The sequence below is a fragment of the Drosophila hydei genome, unplaced genomic scaffold (genome assembly GCF_003285905.1).
Source record: "Drosophila hydei strain 15085-1641.00,03,60 unplaced genomic scaffold, DhydRS2 tig00000453-arrow-arrow-pilon, whole genome shotgun sequence".
NCBI classification, from domain to species: Eukaryota; Metazoa; Arthropoda; class Insecta; order Diptera; family Drosophilidae; genus Drosophila; species Drosophila hydei.
Genome location: NW_022045735.1, coordinates 178,355 through 196,628, shown reverse-complemented (window position 1 = coordinate 196,628; position 18,274 = coordinate 178,355). Strand labels below are relative to the sequence as shown.

The following is an 18,274-nucleotide window of genomic DNA, read 5'->3' as shown; positions in this document are numbered from 1 at the left end:
CATTATTTAGCAATAATTTGTATTTATGTATGCTAACCACATACATACGAAAAAAAGTACAAAAATAGAAAAAATTTGTTGTTAAATCCGTTCAAAGCGCCGTGCTGCGGCAACCAACGACCATAGCCAGCAGCGCCATGCGAATGTACATGCCATACTCCGCCTGCCGGAAATAGGCTGCACGTGGATCCGAGTCGAAGTCACGACTGATCTCCTCGACGCGCGGCAATGGATGCAACACAATGGTCCGTTTATTGGCCCGCGTCATCAACTTGGGCGTCACTATGAAGTGGCCACAGAACTGCAAGCGAAAGAAATGTGGAGCACGGCGTGAGTTTCACGGTCTTTACTCATTCCATTCAGATCATTTTCACTTACGCGTTGATATTCCTCCTCGGTCTGGAAGCGTTCACGCTGTATGCGTGTCATGTAGAGAACATCGGTGGTGGGCAGCGCCTGTTCAATGGTGTCAAAGATTACTTGGGTGACGCCGCGCTCCTGCAGATATCGCATAATCTCCTCGGGCATGCCCAGTCCGTACGGAGCGACATACTGCAGCGTGATATTGTAGAGGGTTAGGAGGCGGGCCAATGAATGGACGGTGCGTCCATTCTTGAGATCGCCGACCATGGTGATTGTCAGGCCGTTGACAGTGCCGATCTCCTCACGTATGGTAAACACGTCCAGCAGCGCCTGCGTGGGGTGCTCACCGACCCCATCGCCGGCATTGATCAGAGGCTTTCGCGAAAACGATGCAGCACGCTGTGGATGGAAAAGACGAATCGATATATTCGCACTTTGATGGATTTACGTAGCTGGGCTTACCGAAACGGCGCCTGGTTCGGGATGACGCAGCACCAGAACATCTGCATAGCTGGCCATCACCTTGATGCTGTCCTCCAGCGTTTCGCCCTTCTTCACCGAAGAGGTGACCTGATCCATGTTGATGACGTGGCCGCCCAGACGCTGCATCGCCGCACTGAAGCTGCACTGGGTGCGTGTGCTCACCTCGTAGAAGATGCTGGCCATGATTTTGCCGCGCAGCAAATCGTCGACGGGTCGATCCTTGGTCACGCGCGACTTCAGCAGCTGCGCCAAGTTGAACAGATCGTTGAGCCGCTCCTTATCGAACGTGTCCACAGAGAGCACATGCTTGCCCACCAAGCAGTGCGCGACGGGCTTCGGCTCCGACAACAGCGAATTCTTTTGCAGATACTCCCTTAGGGTCGCATTGCTGGAGGAGTCGAGGCGCAGGCGTGGCGACGGCGACACCGGACGCAAGAAGCTGCCCGCAGCCGGCGATGTACTCGTGCTGGCCTCATCCACGAAATGGACGGTCGAGGCACGTGAGCCAACGGCGCCGGTGCCTTCGGTCAGGAGGCGCGCAAAGGTGTCGTTGGCATCCATATCGCTGGGCAGTTCGCTGCCTTCCATTTCGGACTTTTGCGGCAGTGGCAGCTTGGCGCGCACATTTTGCCCAAAGCCCGGCTGGACGAGCACCTGGCCATCAATGTAGGCCACCTCGCCGCGCAGCACAACGCGATGAACGCGACCCGTGACCTTGGTGCCATTGAAGGGCGTCCACTGTGCCTTTGTCTTCAGCTCGTTGTTGTTGATGGTCCACTCCTCGTCCAGATCGATCTCCACATACGTCTGCGGCTGCTCGGGCAGATTGAAGATGTTGCGCGGATTGCGATGGAACTTACGCTTAATGTCCTCCAGTGTGAGTCGACCCTCGCTGACGGCCTGCAAGAGCATTGGCAATATGGTCTCCAGGCCGGGGAAGCCGGGCGGCGGTCGCTCCGATTGTTTTTCGGCTAACGTGTGCGGCGCATGGTCAGTGGCAAAGACATCAATATACTCCATGTGCTCCCACAGCGCTTCCTGATCCTCGGGCGAGCAGAGCAACGGTCGCACCTCGGCCATGCCAACGCCCAAGCGCTCCACGTCGCGTGTGCTAAGGAACAGATGATGCGGACACACCTCACAGGTGACACGCAGACCCTTCTCCTTGGCGGCGCGTATCAGCTGAATCTCCTCCTTGCGGGCCACGTGACAAATGTGCACCGGCCGCTCCAGCAGATGGGCCAGCAAAATGACAGCGGCCATACTCTGTCGCTCCGCATGGCAGACGACGGGCGCTCGCTTGGGCCAGCGCGACAGATGACGCTGCCAGGCAGCCATGTCGCTGAGCCTCAACGTGCCGTACGTGTCGTTCAGATACATCTTCAAGCCGCACGCCTGGCTGGCCAGCTCCGAGACATGCTCCCAGTTGGTATCGGAGGCGCCCACATATAGCGCATAGTCGCAGCGAGCGCCAGCGCGCGCCAGCTCGCGGAACTGATTGAACGTCTCTCGGTCCACGATTGAGGGATTCGTATTGGGCATGGCGCAGACCATGGTGACGCCGCCAGCCAAAGCGGCTGCCGTGCCGCTGGCAAAGTCCTCCTTGTGTGTGGCGCCCGGCTCTCGGAGATGCACATGCACGTCTATAAAGCCAGGCAACTTAACAATGCGACGCGATGTCATGCAGTCGGTGTGGGTCTTCATGAGCGGATTGCGGCCAGTCACACGCATCGATTCCACCAGCAGCTTGGTGCACTTGACGTCCGTTACCAGGGGTATGGAATAGTCGACGGCTAGGCGACGTGTCCGATAGCCATGGGTCATGAACGATGAGACCCTGATCATGAAAAGCGCATAGAAAGGCGATTATATATATTATACATACATGTGTATAGATATTTGGATCTAATATTTGTATTCTCCTATAGAGTTCATATGGAGAAATACTCTGGACACTCTGGAGCTTACCTGCGTATGCCGCCGCCACGCATGGGCAAATTGATAACCAGATCGAACTGCTTGGTGGCTAAGAACTCGGCCAAGTGTCGCAGCTCTCCGTTTATGTCATCGGGTGTCGTCTTATCGAATGTCCACTGTACAGACTCCACCTGCAAATGACAAGAATTTCGTATTTTATAATGCAAGCACAGGGCCTCAAGGCCAAATCATGCAGCCATTAGCCATTAGCTGGCAAATGTTTGCCTAGCGCATATAAAGATATTGGATCTTTATGGAGCTACATGATAATGCACTCGTATGTGGACAATAATGGCTATAAATAAATGTAAACAGTGCACAGTGCAACCTGGCTGGCGGCGAGAAGTGCATACCTTCTAATAGCTATCGGTTATCGATCAATGTTATCGATCGCGCTCAATTTAGAAACAATCTATGTATAGATTATATTTATAAATAGAATACGAAAAGCGAAAAGAAAAGCACAGGCCACTTCGATAACACTTATCGATAACAATTATCGAAGTCGTGTAATCGCCGTTACTTAATACAGTTCCGTATTACGCTGCAGCAGTTGCGAAACCAGATCTGTAGATCTCCTTTCTCATTTCTAATGTATTCTGATAAATGTTTACAAAGTAGATTTACTAATCGCATTATTATATAGTCCATTAGGCTCGGAAAAAAACACAACAATTAGAGAAAAATATTTTAAAAAATATACAAAAAAAAACCCCTATTCAAATTAGTTCTTGGTACTATATATAATATATCATATCGATTTGCTTGATATCTGAGCTAAATATGGAGATTTACGACTTTTTGTTTTTGGATTAATAATTCACTTTTTAACTAGATTTATATGGATATAGGCATGGCTGTCATAACTGGGTTAAAAGTAGTTCCCACGATCATTGCTGTAAACCAGTCTCAGATTACATAGGCAGTATTTAGGTAAATAGTTATACGATTGCGTAGCTATACAACTACACAGTGAATCGAGTCTGGGAATCAATTTTTACTCTAATATAACTAATCTAGTCGAAAACTCTTATTACTTTCACTTTATTTCGATTTCCTACAAATGGAAATTGTTTTTATTTATTTTAGCACATTTTGCTGGCATTGCCCCACTGTGCCTGTGCCGTTCGCATGCGTCTTTTGTGGCCATTGTCGTGTTTACACGACAGAAAGCTTGATAACAATGCCTCCACTTGACTGGCCGGAAGCGTAGGAAGAAGCAACACTTGTCGCGGATTGGTTGCTCTTGTTGTTGTTGTTGTTATGCGCGCTGCAATGGTGTGTAAAACGGGCATATTGGTTTTGCGCTCTGCTCACTTGAGATCGATAACAATCGATAACGATCGAGGTCAGATGAACGAGAAAAGTTAAATGGCATAAGAAAAGACAATGGAGAGCGGGGAGAAAGGAAGGAAATGGGAAGTGAAATGATTGATGTAGATAGACAAGGGAAGAGGGAAGAATAGTGAAGAGGGAACTAAGAGACAAGAGAGAAGATAGAAGACAGAAGCTGAAGTGAAATGATTGAAGTAGATAGAAGATAGAATAGGGAAGAGACAAGCGAGACAAGAGAGAAGATAGAAGATAGAAGACAGAAGCTGAAATTAATGAAGAGATAAAGGAGAGAATATAAGAGAATAATATATAATATAAAGAGACAAGAAATGAGAGATAAGAGCTAAGAGATAAGAGACAAAGAAGAGAGAATAGGAAAGAGCCAAGTGACAAGCGAGACAGGAGGCAAGAGAGAAGCTGAAGTGAAACGAAGAGGAGACAACAGATGCGAACTAAGAGGTAAGAGGTAAGAGATAAGAGAGAAGATAGAAGACAGAAGCAAGATGATATAAGAAATAATACATATAAGACGAGAGAGAAAGGAAGAAGACGAGCAGAGAAGAGACTCCATCTGGCAAAGCTTGTGAACGAGCATGGGGTAATCGCTGAAACCCGACTGCAACATGTTTAATTGTTGTTATGAGTCTCTGCTGATCTTATCTAGGCAACCATCAGCGGCAACGACAACGACAACGACAACGACAACGACATCGACGACACTGGCATTGGTAAGCAAATGGAATTTGATCAGTTTCGATCAGTTTTGATCGATATCAGCTAGGAAGCAGTAACTCACTCCCAGGCAAGACACAATTAATGGGCTGCAACTGGTCCAAGACGCAGGACAGCGAAACGCTGCCCAATCCGTTGCAGCAGCTGCAGGCAGCTGAGGCGCCGCAGCTGCAATCGCAGCAGCGTCGCCGCCAGGAGGAGAAGCGTCAACGGCAGCTGGCCAAGCTGCAGAAGCGCAACGCGCGCAAGCGTCGACATCAACGAGGCGTCGGCAGCGACTCGAAGGCCAAGTCAAAGACCAAGGCAAATGGCAACGGCCCGCGGGGCAGTCTGCGTGGCAGCAACGGCAACGCCGGCAGCATTCGTGGCAGCCACAATTTGGCACCTCAGCTGCGTCTGCTCGGCGGCAGCAACGGCAGCAGCGCCACGGAATGCGTCAGCGCTCTCTATGCACGCACGCTGGAGCAGCAGCGCGAGGAGCACCAGCGCATCATCGAGCAGAAGACACAGTATCAGCTGGAGCGCCAGCTGCACACGTTCCTGCTCAACCAGCTGCTGCTGGGCATACAGTTCTTTGGCCACTTCGAGCACGAGCTGGCCGCCATCGACGAGCAGCTGCTGGCCAAGCAACGCGCCTGCGCCCAGACCCTGACCGAGCACAGTCTGCTGCATGCCAGCGCCATCGATGCAGCTGTGGCCAAGCGTCTGCTCTTCAAGCCGATGTAAGTCCGTGGGGAATATTCCTAGCTAGAATCATCTCGCAGAGTCCTGTGTGTCCTGAGTATAAGATCCTTTGCCAGGCAGGCTTAATTGAGAGAGGTCTTTTCGTCTGTGGCTCTGTTTTTGTCTCTCTCTCTCTCTCTCTCTCTCTCTCTCTCTCTCTCTCTCTCTCTCTCTCTCTCTCTCTCTCTCTCTCTCTCTCTCTCTCTCTCTCTCTCTCCCTCTCTCTCTCTCTCTCTCTCTCTCCCTTCGTCTGTTTATTTCTTTCTCTTGCCTTCTCACTCATTTCCTTTGCCTCTCTTCCTTACTCTGACTCTCCATTCTTTTGTCTATCTCTTCTCTCCTTGTTTATCGGCCTCTCTCTTCCTGTCTCGCTCTTCGTCTATTTCTTTCGCTTTCCTTCACTTTGTCTTCCCTCTCTCTTCATTTACCTCTTCCTTCCTCTGTATCTCTTTTTGTGTCTAATCTCTGTTTTCCCTTCATCTGTCTCTCCTTTCTCTGGCTCTCCATTCCATGCTTAACTCCTTCTCTATTACCCTCTCTCTTCGTCTGTCTATTTCTTTCTTTTCTCTTCTCTCTCTCTTATCTTCCCTCTCTCTTCATTTACTTCTCCTTTCCTCTGTATATATTTTTCTGCCTCTTCCTTTCTCTGATTCCCCTTCCTCTGTCTCTTCCTTAGGTTGGGTCTTCTTTCCTCTGTCTATATCTCTCTCTCTCTATCGCCATCTCCCTTCCTCTGCCCCTTCTTTCTCTTCCTCTGTTTCTCCTTGACTCAGTCTACCTACTCCTACTCCCTCTCTCACTCCCACTTCCTCTCTCAGTCTTCCTCTATCTCCTGCTCTCTTCATTTGTGTTGTCCTGTCTCCCTTCACACTTGCTGTGCATCCCTCTCCTCTCAGGGATTACTGAGCCCAATTCACCTGCCTCTACTCCACACAGCGATGGCCCGCCAAGGCAGTTGGCCGGCGGCAAGTCACAGGGTAAGGCGCAACCCTTGCAGAGGTCCCTGACCTATGTGGTGTTCGAGAATGTGGACATTGCTAGGCCGAACGATGCCAACTATGATTCGATAGCTGCGCTCTGCAAAGTGCTGCTGGAGACGGACTACTACAGCACAACGCCCTGCCGGTCGCAGTATGTGCAGCAGCTGGAGCAGAGCCGTTGGCTGGGCTATGTGCGGCTGAAGCTGCGCGAGCCGATGCCGATGCCGACGCCGGTGCGACGCTTGAGCAGCAGCCCGAGCAGTCCGAGCAGCGATGAGGGCGACATCGATATCGATGGCATCTACACGGATGGCAGCTCCGGCTATAGCACTGGCGTCGGAGCTGGCTCGGGCAGAGGCAGCTGGTGCGAGGGCGACTATGATCATGTGTACATAGCGCGCCTGAACACGCAGCGTTCCATGGATGAGCTGAAGCTGATGCGGGAGCCACTGCAGCGCAATGTGCTGCCCGAGGCCTGCATACGCCGGCTCGCCAGCTGCCTGCCAGCCTGGCTGGAGCAGAGCGACGACGACGACGACGACGTGGAGAGCAATGAGACCGACAGCGACGAGGAGGAGACGCAGCAGCAAAGCAGTCCTTCCGGCTACGAGACAGTGCAAGTGCTGCGCCAATGCAGAATGGAGCAGCAGCGACGTCGTGATCTCCTCCAGCAGTGCTACCTCAGCTCTCAGCAGTTCATGAACTACTTTGGCGAGCTGCTGCGCCAGCAGCTGGCAAGGGAGCTGGGCATCAGCCAGGCGCAGCTGGCCGCTGGTAGCTATCGCGGCTGCAGCATCTACACGGCCACCGAGGAGCTGGTCCCAGCCATACACGTGCCGCACAGCTGGCCGGACTGCGCCTTCGAGTTCAATCTGCGCGCTCGCCCACAGCTAACGAATCTGCACACGGGCGACAGGTTCCAGTGGCCAACGACGCTGATGCGCAAGCGCATCCAATCCTTCGGGTTTCATGTGGTGCCCGTGGGCTATACGCCGAAGCGAGCACGCAATCCGTTCCGCGAGCTGGAATGGCGCATCGTCTTTCCCCAGGCGGAACAGTTCCTGGAGCGGCACTTGACGCGCATGCAGCTGAAGGTGCTGCTCCTGATGAAGGTGCTGGTGCGCACGTTCGTCAACGAGAAGTGCCAGGCGATGGGTCACATTATGGAGCAGCTGCGCACGCATCTATTTTGGCAATGCGAACGCCACAGCAACGACTGGCCCGAGGAGTTCCTCGGCGAGAAGTTGGTGCGCTTCGTGCGCTCCTTCGCCGATTGCCTGGCCAAGAAGCAGCTGAGCGACTATTTCATCGAGCGTCGCAATCTGTTCGAGCACGTGCCCGAGGATGCGCTCATGGAGCTGCGCACCATCATGGCCGGCATCGCCGAGCAGCCGCTGATGCACGTGCTCCAGGCGCTGCGCAACCTGCAGCACGCCGACAACTTCTATCCCAAGCTCAACTATGAGCGGCTGCTCGAGAATCTGGTGACGCACGACTATGTGCAGCTGCGCAGCTGGGCGAAGTTTTCGCGGCAACCGTTGCCAGTGGTTGAGCAGCAGGTGAAGGAGGATGAGGAGGAGCAACAGCAGCAGCAGCAGCCGGAGTCCCATGACGCAGCACAAGGCTTGCTCGGACTGCATCAGCATCAGGAGCGAACGCGCGGCAAGCTGCGTCGCAAGACACAAATGCTGCGCGCCCAGCAGCTCAAGCTGGCCGAGGAGCAGCGACGCAGCTCCGTGGACTCCAACACGCTGGACATGCCGCTGCTCATGCCACGTGCATCGCAGGCATCGCATACGTCCAGCAACTTGTCGTTACCCACAGCAGCTGGGCCGCAGCTCAACGACGGCCTCGAGATCTTGCGCTGCACCAATCTGCTGGAGCTGCTGCTCGACCACATGCTGGCCATGCTGGCCAAGGCAACGGAGTTTCGTAATGCCCAGCACGCACAGCTCTACTTGGAGCAGGCACAGCGCCTGTGCCGTCTCTACCAGCAGCTGGGCTGCTCCCAGAATGCCCATCACTACACGGAGGCGCTGTGCCAGGCGGCTAGCAACATGGAGCGCGCCGGCCAGAGCAATCAGAGCACTCCGCGCGTGAGTGGCAACTCGAGCCCCATGCGCCGCAAGTCGCTCAAGTTTGTTGAGCATGTGGTGCAGATACATACGGGCGAGGTGCTGCCACTCCAGCCGCCCACGCCGCCCACCGCTAGGCGTACGCCGCAGCCGCAGCCGCAGCCGCCTGACGACATCATTGTCGTGGCACAGGAAGTGGAGCCACCGCCGCCAGAGACAGCCAAGGAGAGCAACGTGCTGCTCGGTTCGCTCTTCCAGCGCCTCCAACTGGATCCGGGAGCACTTCAAGCGCTGAGCACCAAGACGGAGCAGCTCATGCAAACCTTGGCGCCGGAATCGAAGCGTGACGAATTGCGCGATTTGTTCAAACGCAACACACAAAAGGTGAAGAGCGCTTTCAATTAGCAATTAGCAAATAGCATAACGTCAACAAGATAATCGACATAGCCTTCAGTCATGGCCGATTAGACTCTGTCTTGATAACCGAAAGACCCCACGGCGTATCGACTTCTGGACTAACTATCCGTATCTTACTAAGCTCTTTACATACAAGCAAAATTACAGCGTTTCTTTCACTGAAATATATATATATATATAGTATATAGTAGCTGATGTTACCCGGTCCAACTAAATCGACTATCGCTGGAATTTGGCATAGGCTGACCCAGCAAGAGTGTAACTATTTCCGATAGCTATATTTCAGCTATTACTCAATTTATCTAGAACGTTTGATTGCCGAAATATGCCATACATTTTGCCATTTCAGCTGGGAGAGTCTTAGACCAGCTTGTCATAGCTAATGCCAATGCAAACGTGGCTTAATCAGTGAGACGAGTTGAGTCGATTAAGCCCTGTCTGCTCGTCCGGCTGTCTGCATGTCTGTTCGATCTCAGCACTCTGAAGAGCTAGTGGCATTTTTACTAAGCTGGCAAATATTGTCATAAAATATGTAAATGATGTGTTGAAAGTTTCATTAAAATCCGTTAAGTAAAACAAAAGTTATTAAACAAAACGTTTGGCCTCTTAGCAAGCAGTGCCAAGCAGTGGCACGCACACATTCAAATGTTTGCATACTTTTCTTTAGTTTAGATTTACAACTTTTCCGCCAAGCAGTGCATTGGCGGTGTTCGTAGAAGCGGCGCTGTTGCCGAGAAGTTCCGTGCTCGACGCCAGAGGGCGTTGCACATTTTATACGCTTTTGTGTTCGTTGACTTATTATATATAAAAGGAATTTAATGGATTCTGAATTCGATGGGATTCCTGGAACCATCTACTTGCTATGCAGAAAACATTTCTATATCTGAAACCGCTACTAAGCCCATATGAAGCTCAAGCTATAGCAACTATTAAAGAGGCTAAATTATATCGTCCTTCATTCGAACAATACTCACATCAACGCCATGCTCCGCATAGAAGTCGCCGGTGCCCATCGAGGCGTACAGCTTGTAGCCCATTTTGGCCAGTTCACGAATGGAAGAGAGCAGCTCCATTTTGTGCTGGGTTTAGGAATACTCGTCACATATTTAGTCAATGATAGGAATGTTCGTTAACGCACCTTGAAGCTGCCAATGGAGAGGAGAATTGCATTTTTGGGTATCTGAAAGCCGGTGGACATCATGGCTTTCAGATAGGCCTCGTAGCGATTGTCGCCGAAGCAGGCCACCTCGCCCGTTGAGGCCATTTCGACGCCCAGCTGGACATCGGCGCCGGCTAGACGCGAGAAGCTGAATTGTGGCACCTTGACGCCCACCTTGCCGACGCCATGGAGCACGTCGATGGGCTCCACTTCCATGCCGACAATGGCGCGTGTCGCCGTTGCCACAAAGTCGTGATCGAGCGTCTTCGAGACGAAGGGGAAGGAGCGCGAGACTCGCACATTGCACTCGATGACCTTGAGCTCGTTGTTCTTGGCAATCAGCTGCATGTTGAAGGGCCCAGTCACGTCCAGCACGCTGGCCAAGTCGCGGGTGATGCGCTTGATGGCCTCCAGGGTCTCTGCGTTGAGGTCCTGTGGCGGTGTGACCAGTGTGGCGTCGCCCGAATGAACGCCCGCGTTCTCCACATGCTCGGAGACGGCCATGCACAGGATTTGGCCGTCGGCCGCAACGGCATCCACATCGATTTCCTTGGCTTCGGTGAGGAATTTGGATATGACCACCGGATGCTCGCGACTCACGTCGGAGGCGGCATTCAGATACGTCTCCAAGTCCTGGTCCGAGTAAGCCACATTCATCGCGGCGCCGGACAGGACATACGACGGACGCACAAGGCAGGGATAGCCCACCTCGCGACAGAACTCGACGGCCGACTGGAGATTGGTCAGCTCCTTCCACAGCGGCTGCAGTATGCCCTTGCGGTCGAGCATGCGCGAGAACTTGAAACGATTCTCGGCACAGTCAATCGACTCGGGCGAGGTGCCCAGCACCTTGGCCTGCTGGCGATGCAAGTCCATGGCAATATTATTGGGCAGCTGGCCGCCCATCGACAGGATAATGCCGTCAGAGCGTTCCATCTCGTAGATATCCATGACGACCTCGAAGCTAATCTCCTCGAAGTACAGCCGATCGCACATGTCATAGTCGGTGGACACCGTTTCCGGATTGTAGTTGATCATGATGGTCGACTTCTTCAGATTGCGCAGCTCGCGCAGACAGCCGACGGCACACCAATCGAACTCCACCGAGGAGCCAATGCGATAGACACCCGACCCGACGACGATCGTGTGGCCACCGGGAAAGAGGACGTCGTGCTCCGACGCGTTGTACGTGTTGTACAGATAGTTCGTGCTGGCTGGCCATTCGCCTGCGACGGTGTCAATCTGCTTGACGAAGGGTCGAATGTTGTGCTGGTGTCGCTTTTGCCGCACCGCCAGCTCAGTGCTGTTGGTGGCCATGGCTATTTGCTTGTCCGCAAAGCCCAGGCGCTTGGCGCTCAGCAGCAGAGACGGCGTCAGTTGGCTGCCGGCCGACTCGAGCTTGCCATAGAACTTGATGATGTGCTGCAGCTTGTGCAGGAACCAACGATCGATCTTGGTCAGGTCGTGCAGCTCCCCGATGGACATGCCCGCACGCAGGGCTGCGGCCAGCACGAAGGGCCGACGGTCTGTGGGCTCCGATAGCTGCTCCTTGTCAACGGCCGCCAGATACGGATCGAAGCCCTGGACGTCGCCATCGACCATGCGCAGTGCCTTCTGTATGGCCTCCTCAAAGCAGCGTCCAATGGCCATCACCTCGCCGACGCTCTTCATCGAGCTGCCGATGTGCTTGCTCACACGCATGAATTTGGCCAGATCCCAGCGCGGTATCTTAACCACACAATAGTCGAGGCTCGGCTCAAAGCAGGCCGTCGTGTTGCCCGTCACCGAGTTGCGAATCTCCGGCAGCGGCTCACCCAACGACAGCTTGGCGGCGACATAGGCCAGCGGATAGCCCGTCGCCTTGCTGGCGAGCGCCGAGCTGCGCGACAATCGGGCATTCACCTCGATGATGTAGTACTGCTCCGAGTGGGGGCACAGAGCGTATTGAATGTTGCACTCGCCGACGACCCCAAAGTGCCGGATGACCTTCAGCGCGGTGCTGCGCAGCATTTGGTACTCGCGATCGGAGAGGGTCTGCGAGGGCGCCACCACAATGCTCTCGCCGGTGTGTATGCCCAGTGGATCGAAGTTCTCCATGTTGCAGACGGTGATGCAGTTGTCATAGGCATCGCGGACAACCTCGTACTCGACCTCCTTCCAGCCCTTGAGCGATTTGTCGACGATCAGCTGACTGGAATGGGCGAGCGCCTGCTGGGCCAGCGTCGTCAGTTCGTTCTCGTTGTTGGCAAAGCCTGAGCCGAGGCCACCCAGCGAGAAGGCAGCGCGTGCCATCACCGGATAGCCCAGACGGCCGGCGGCCTCCAGTGCCCCAGCCACAGTATAGACGGCCTCAGAGGGCGCCACACGTTCCCCGATCTCATTCACCCGCTGGGCGAACAGCTTGCGATCCTCCGTCTCAATGATCGACTGAATGGGCGTGCCCAGAATGCGGACGTTGTACTTGGCAAAGACGCCCGCACGCTCCAGCTCGACGCCGCAGTTGAGGGCCGTCTGGCCGCCAAAGGTGAGCAGGACGCCGTTGGGCCGCTCCGACTTGATCACCTGCTCCACATAGTCGGGCGTCAAGGGCAGGAAATAGCATTTGTCGGCCATGCCCTTCGACGTTTGCACCGTGGCAATGTTCGGATTGATCAGCACCGTTTGTATGTTGGACTCGCGCATCGCTTTGATGGCCTGCGAGCCGGAGTAGTCGAATTCACCGGCCTGGCCAATGGACAGGCCGCCGGAGCCCAGGATGAGCACCTTGCGCGGACGAGGATGCGGTTCGGGTCGTGTCGCGCACAATCTGGATGCGATTAGCTCTGGCACGCTCTTCGCCGGCTCTCGTATGGCATCGAGAAAGACATCGAATAGGAACTCGGTATCCTGCGGACCACCATGGTGCTCCGGATGAAACTGCACCGAAAAGTAGGGCTTGCTGCGATGCACAATGCCCTCGTTGGTGCCATCGTTGGCATTGACGAACAGCTCCTCCCAATCGCCAGGCAGCTGAGCCAAGTCGACGGCATAGCCGTGATTCTGGGACGTGAGCAAACAGCGACCGCTGGCCCGATGCAGGCAGGGCAGGTTGTGGCCGCGATTGCCGTACTTCATCTTGTAGGTGGTGCAGCCGATGGCTGTGGCCAGCAGCTGATGCCCCAGGCAGATGCCGAAGATCGGCTTGTCGCCAGCCTTCAAGACCAGCTGCAGCTGCTCGACGATTTGCTGACAGCTGGCCGGATTGCCGGGTCCATTCGAGAGGAACAGCGCGTCGTACTGGTCCGCCTGCAGTTGTGCGCTCCAAGGCAGCAGCTGCACTGAGGCGCCGCGCTGCAGCAAGCAGCGTATCTGGTTCACCTTCAGGCCGCAATCCATGACGGCAATGCGCGGACCAGCTGGACCCTGCGGCGACTTGAACATTAGCATCTGCTTAACGGCGCACTCCTTGGCCAAATTGCGTTCGTTTGGGTCCGGGATCACGACCTTCGCCTGCTCGCGCGGCTCCACGTAAACGATGCGTCCCAGCATGCTGCCCTGTTCGCGCAGCTTCTTGGTTAGGCAGCGCGTATCGATGCCGCTGATGCCGGGCACCCTATGCTCAGCCAGCCACTGGGACAGGGTGCGCTTGGAGCGCCAATGCGAGGGCGTGTCACATATCTCGCCCACCACCAGGCCAGACACTTGAACAGCACCGCCGAACCACTCGAAAGGCTCCGGCAGCCCGTACGCGTCCAGCGGCCCATCATCCGGCACACCATAGTTGCCAATCAGCGGATAGGTCAGCACCAGAATCTGTCCGCTGTACGAGCGATCGGTCAAGGCCTCCGTATAGCCCACCATGCCCGTCTGGAAGACCACCTCTCCACTTGTAGCTACGTCCTTGGCACCGAAAGAGCAGCCCGGCATCACCGTGCCGTCCTCCAGCTCGAGGTAACAATCTGTATCTGTTGTGGCCATTGCGCTGCTAGATGAGATCAAATATCACAAATGATTATTCAGATCGGGATGCTTTTAAGGTTCTCTCTCTCACACACTGTCTCTATCAATATCTCTCCTTCTCTCTCTCTTTCACACTCTACCTCTATGCATCTCTTTCCCTCTCTCTCTCTCTCTCTCTCTCCATGTATCTCCTACCTTTTTCCTATGCATCTCCCCCTTTTCTCCTCCCTCTCTATGCATTTCTCTCTCTCTATATCTATATATATATCTATCTCTCTCCCTCTCTTTTTTCTATGCATCTCTCTCTTTATGTATTTCTCCTTTTTCCTATGCATCTTCCCCTCTTGCCCTCCTTCTCTCTATCTATCTTCCTTTCTCTCTCTTTTCTTCCTCTTCCTCTCTCTCTCTTTTTCTATATATATATATATATATATCTATGCATTTCCCTCTCTCTCTCCCTCTTCTCTTCCTCTTTCTCTGTGCATTTCCCTCTCTCTCTCTATATATATCTATCTATCTATCTCTCCCTCCCTACCTTCATCCCTCTGTCCCCCTCCATCTATCCGCCACATGGGATTCATGTTTCCCCCATTCAAAAATATGTTTATTTAGGCATCTTTATCTCTATCAGCCGACGATGGATTGAAATATAAGATTTGCTTACACTCGCGGAGAGCCTGAGCTGAGTCTGCTAAACAAGACAATTTAGCACTCAATTTCCATTTGGGCAGTAAATAAATAAATAATAAATAACAAAAATTATTTATTTGCGTTGCAATTGAAGTTCAGGCTGAGGCTTTAAGTAACGGATTGGATATAGAGGCGACACACGATTTGCAAAAATGTGCGAAAATCAATAAACAAACTTCAAGCGCTGAAAATTGCATAGAAAGGCGCAGTGAATGGATTAAGACGGGACAAGAAAATCTCAGAAATATATATATATATATATACACATATATATATATACAAAGATCTCGTCCTTCAACTTCAAATACACATATTTGAAATAGTTAAGAGTAGAAGATTTGCTTGATTATATTTCATTCATGACTGATCAGCCACGACTGCTAAGCAATATACCCGTATTGTAGGGTATTCTGTAGCTTAAGTAGTTTCTTGTGCATTTCGGTTGCACCGCATGGCGGGCTTATCATGAATGCAGTACCTGAAATGCCCTCGATGCAGGAAATATTCAATGTGTCCATATCGACATATTTACATACACACATGCATACATACATATACACACATACCAATACACACATGTATACAGATATGATATGGAGTATATGCGCCGTTCACAGAACTCTGATAAAGAGATAAGTGTATTTTAAAACATTCCCGTATAGGACTGTATATTCAAAATGTAAATTATATTTAATATGCTCGCTCACTATATATAAATATATAAAACAAAAATCCGAACATTCTAATCAGATATGTTCATTTCAACGCACTTCTGCTACTAGCATATTCCAATTGGACAACAAACGTGTATGTTCTTATAAGATCATGAAACAGGTTTGCAATCAGACACACACTCACAGACAGATTGCCAGACAAACACACACACAGACGCTCAGGCATGCACGTGTGAGAGAGTATAGTAAGATTTAATTATGAATTGTGCACAGCTAATATTGATATTATTGAGAGCAGCTATAAGTTACCTGCCGTCGTTTTTTTCACTTCCAATATCACCCAAATGTGTTTTAAAAATTTCACGCCAAGTCGACGATTCGTTCTGTTTGCCAGAGGCAAAACTTGCGCACGTGTTTTTTTATACGCACTACGCAAGCCGAACACAACAACTGGCTTGGCCGCAGATTGAACTTTTTCTGATTAACAAACGCCGTTCCAAAGTAAGCATACTCAAGTGCAAGTCGGCATGCTGTCGGAGCTTCGCAGACGAAAGAACTGGCAATTGAGCATACACAAACACACACATATACATATATGCGCGAGAGCGTAATAAATTTCAGGACCACGCGTAATTGAAAGAGTGTGAAGAGAACAAGCAGCCATGCATGCACACATACATATATTTATGCACACATACATACGATGGCCAAAGGGCTCGGCAGATCAAGTCTCGTGTCTTTCGTTATGCGCTTCGTTCGTGAGAAATTGTTTGCATATACCAATTTGCGTATTCACACATTGTGCAAAGCAATCTGATTTTTAGATATCGTAAAGTAAGAGCAACATCAACATTATCATCATTACCTTTTAGCCATAAGAGTTTCCAATAGTATTTTAAGCCAAAAAACCCCGCTAAAACAGCAGCAGCAACAACTTCATCCTTAATAGCACGCGTCAGCTGTTAGCAAATACCGTATTTAAGTATTCTATCGATATTTGTCTCTTTTAGACTTTGAGGCAAGCATATATACATTGTGTACAATATTCTTTATTGTTTTAATTTTTATAATTTAAATAGATGACGAGCTTGCTTTTAAAAATAATGACCTTGGCGCCTAATCATAAGTCAAATTGTCAAAAAAAGACAAGAACAAAATAAACTTCGCCTTTCAACACTGGCTGTAGCAGTTGAGCTCAACTTGTACATGTATATTTCGGTTATTGAGATTTGATCAAAATAATATATATATTATTTTGATATTTGCTAAAATATAATATAAATATAAAAAAAAATATTAAATATAAAATATAAAAAAAATAAAATAAAATAATAAGGATTTCAATTTAATGATGCCTTGCTTTCGTTAAAATTAATTTCAAAAATTGTGCGCAAGAGTGGCAACGCTGCGTCGATATGTTGACAGCGCTCCACAGATAAGCCGATGACTTTGTGCGGCAACTTTAAATTTCTAATTAGCATGGCAACGCTAAGCTTTTTGCGCGGCAAATTCAAACCTGAAATGCCGGCGCGAATAAAGATAACTCCATGAAAAATAAAAAAGATGGTGAAGGAAAACAGATCGGAAAGAAACTTATTAGTTACTGTTGCAATTCAATGCAGTATTTATTAAGTTTAATATATGTATATACACAAATATATATATTTTGGTATATACGTCATGTGCCTGTGTTATACATATTGTGTAAAAGTAAATGATATATATATAAGTTAACTTATAACACTTAGTTAGCTTATAACACTTAATATAAGGTATTATTCAACACTTATTATCGGGTGCTAGACAAGTTAAGGAACAGCCCTGGCAAGAGCAACTCTACTTACGCCGGTGAGGCTATGATTTGTAAAAATATAGATCAGTCTCGTGTTTTAACTCGTACTGATAGGACATGCTAAAAAATGGAAATCATATAATTGGCGCCCAACGTGGGGCCGGACAGAACACTTATCGCATTAGTGCCAGAAAGAAGCTATACGCACCCATACCAGGTCTCTCCGAGCAGCAACAGCAGCCAGTGCCAGCTGTTGATCCCTTCCAAGCACCGCCATATCCCACACAGCCATCGGCAGCGGCGGCAGCAGCAGCATTCGAGCAGCCTGCACCACCAGCCGTTCAAGAGGAACGCAAGAGCGGTGGTCTCTTCTCACTCACTAGTCTAGTGCCCACTGGCGTGTTACAGAATATTTCGGGTCTAGTGCAATCGGCCACAGGCAGAACCAACGAACCTGCGCCACCCCCACCAGCCAGCTACAATCCAGCTGATTCTGGTGGCTACTTTGACATAAGCACATCCGGCGCTGCCGTACCGCAGCCGCCTGCAAACTTTTTTACGCCTGCAGCTCCGCCTGCTGCTGCTGATTATTTTTCGCCCACTGTAGCACCACCCACTGTAGGTGGTTACATCAATCCTTCCGTAGTTGCTGCAGCTCCGTCTGTTGGTAACTTCTTTACGCCAGCACCAGCTGTTTCTGGGCAATCAACCGGTGTTCAGCCAACGCCAGCCGCGGTACCACCGACATTTACTCAGCCTGGGGCAACTGCTCCGCCAGCGACATACGCTCAGATTCCGACAGTCACCCAAGTAGCCACTGTCCCTCAGCCACTGACAGCTGCTCAAGCACCTGGTTTAATCGAGAGTACTCCAACGTTTGCACCGCCATCAGTGGCTGCAGCAACTCCCCCACCAGCGGCAGTAGCAGCACCACC

General features: G+C 51.1%; 2 protein-coding genes across 4 annotated transcripts; one reads left to right on the top strand and one right to left on the bottom strand.

Moving 5' to 3' along the window:
- Positions 1-67: 67 nt before the first annotated feature.
- Positions 68-16,496, bottom strand: LOC111598350 (CAD protein). Of its 3 annotated transcripts, none has more exons than XM_023313557.2 (7): positions 16,413-16,496; positions 10,224-14,208; positions 10,060-10,164; positions 2,815-2,954; positions 826-2,683; positions 379-762; positions 68-301 (listed from the first exon to the last, which is right to left on the bottom strand). In XM_023313557.2, exons 1-7 carry the CDS (start codon positions 16,421-16,423, stop codon positions 92-94), a joined length of 6,693 nt encoding a protein of 2,230 aa, XP_023169325.2. In that variant the 5' UTR covers positions 16,424-16,496; the 3' UTR covers positions 68-91. The 3 variants fall into 3 exon arrangements, with proteins under 3 accessions (XP_023169325.2, XP_030080143.1, XP_030080144.1); XM_030224283.1 differs by having other exon boundaries at positions 92-301; positions 10,224-14,205; positions 16,413-16,480; XM_030224284.1 differs by lacking the exon at positions 16,413-16,496 and adding an exon at positions 15,857-16,081 and having other exon boundaries at positions 92-301.
- On the top strand, positions 4,906-9,558 carry LOC111598351. The gene is made up of 2 exons (XM_023313558.2): positions 4,906-5,612; positions 6,550-9,558. The coding sequence occupies exons 1-2, from the start codon at positions 4,975-4,977 to the stop codon at positions 9,071-9,073; spliced, it is 3,162 nt and encodes a 1,053-aa protein (XP_023169326.2). The 5' UTR covers positions 4,906-4,974; the 3' UTR covers positions 9,074-9,558.
- Positions 16,497-18,274: the final 1,778 nt, after the last annotated feature.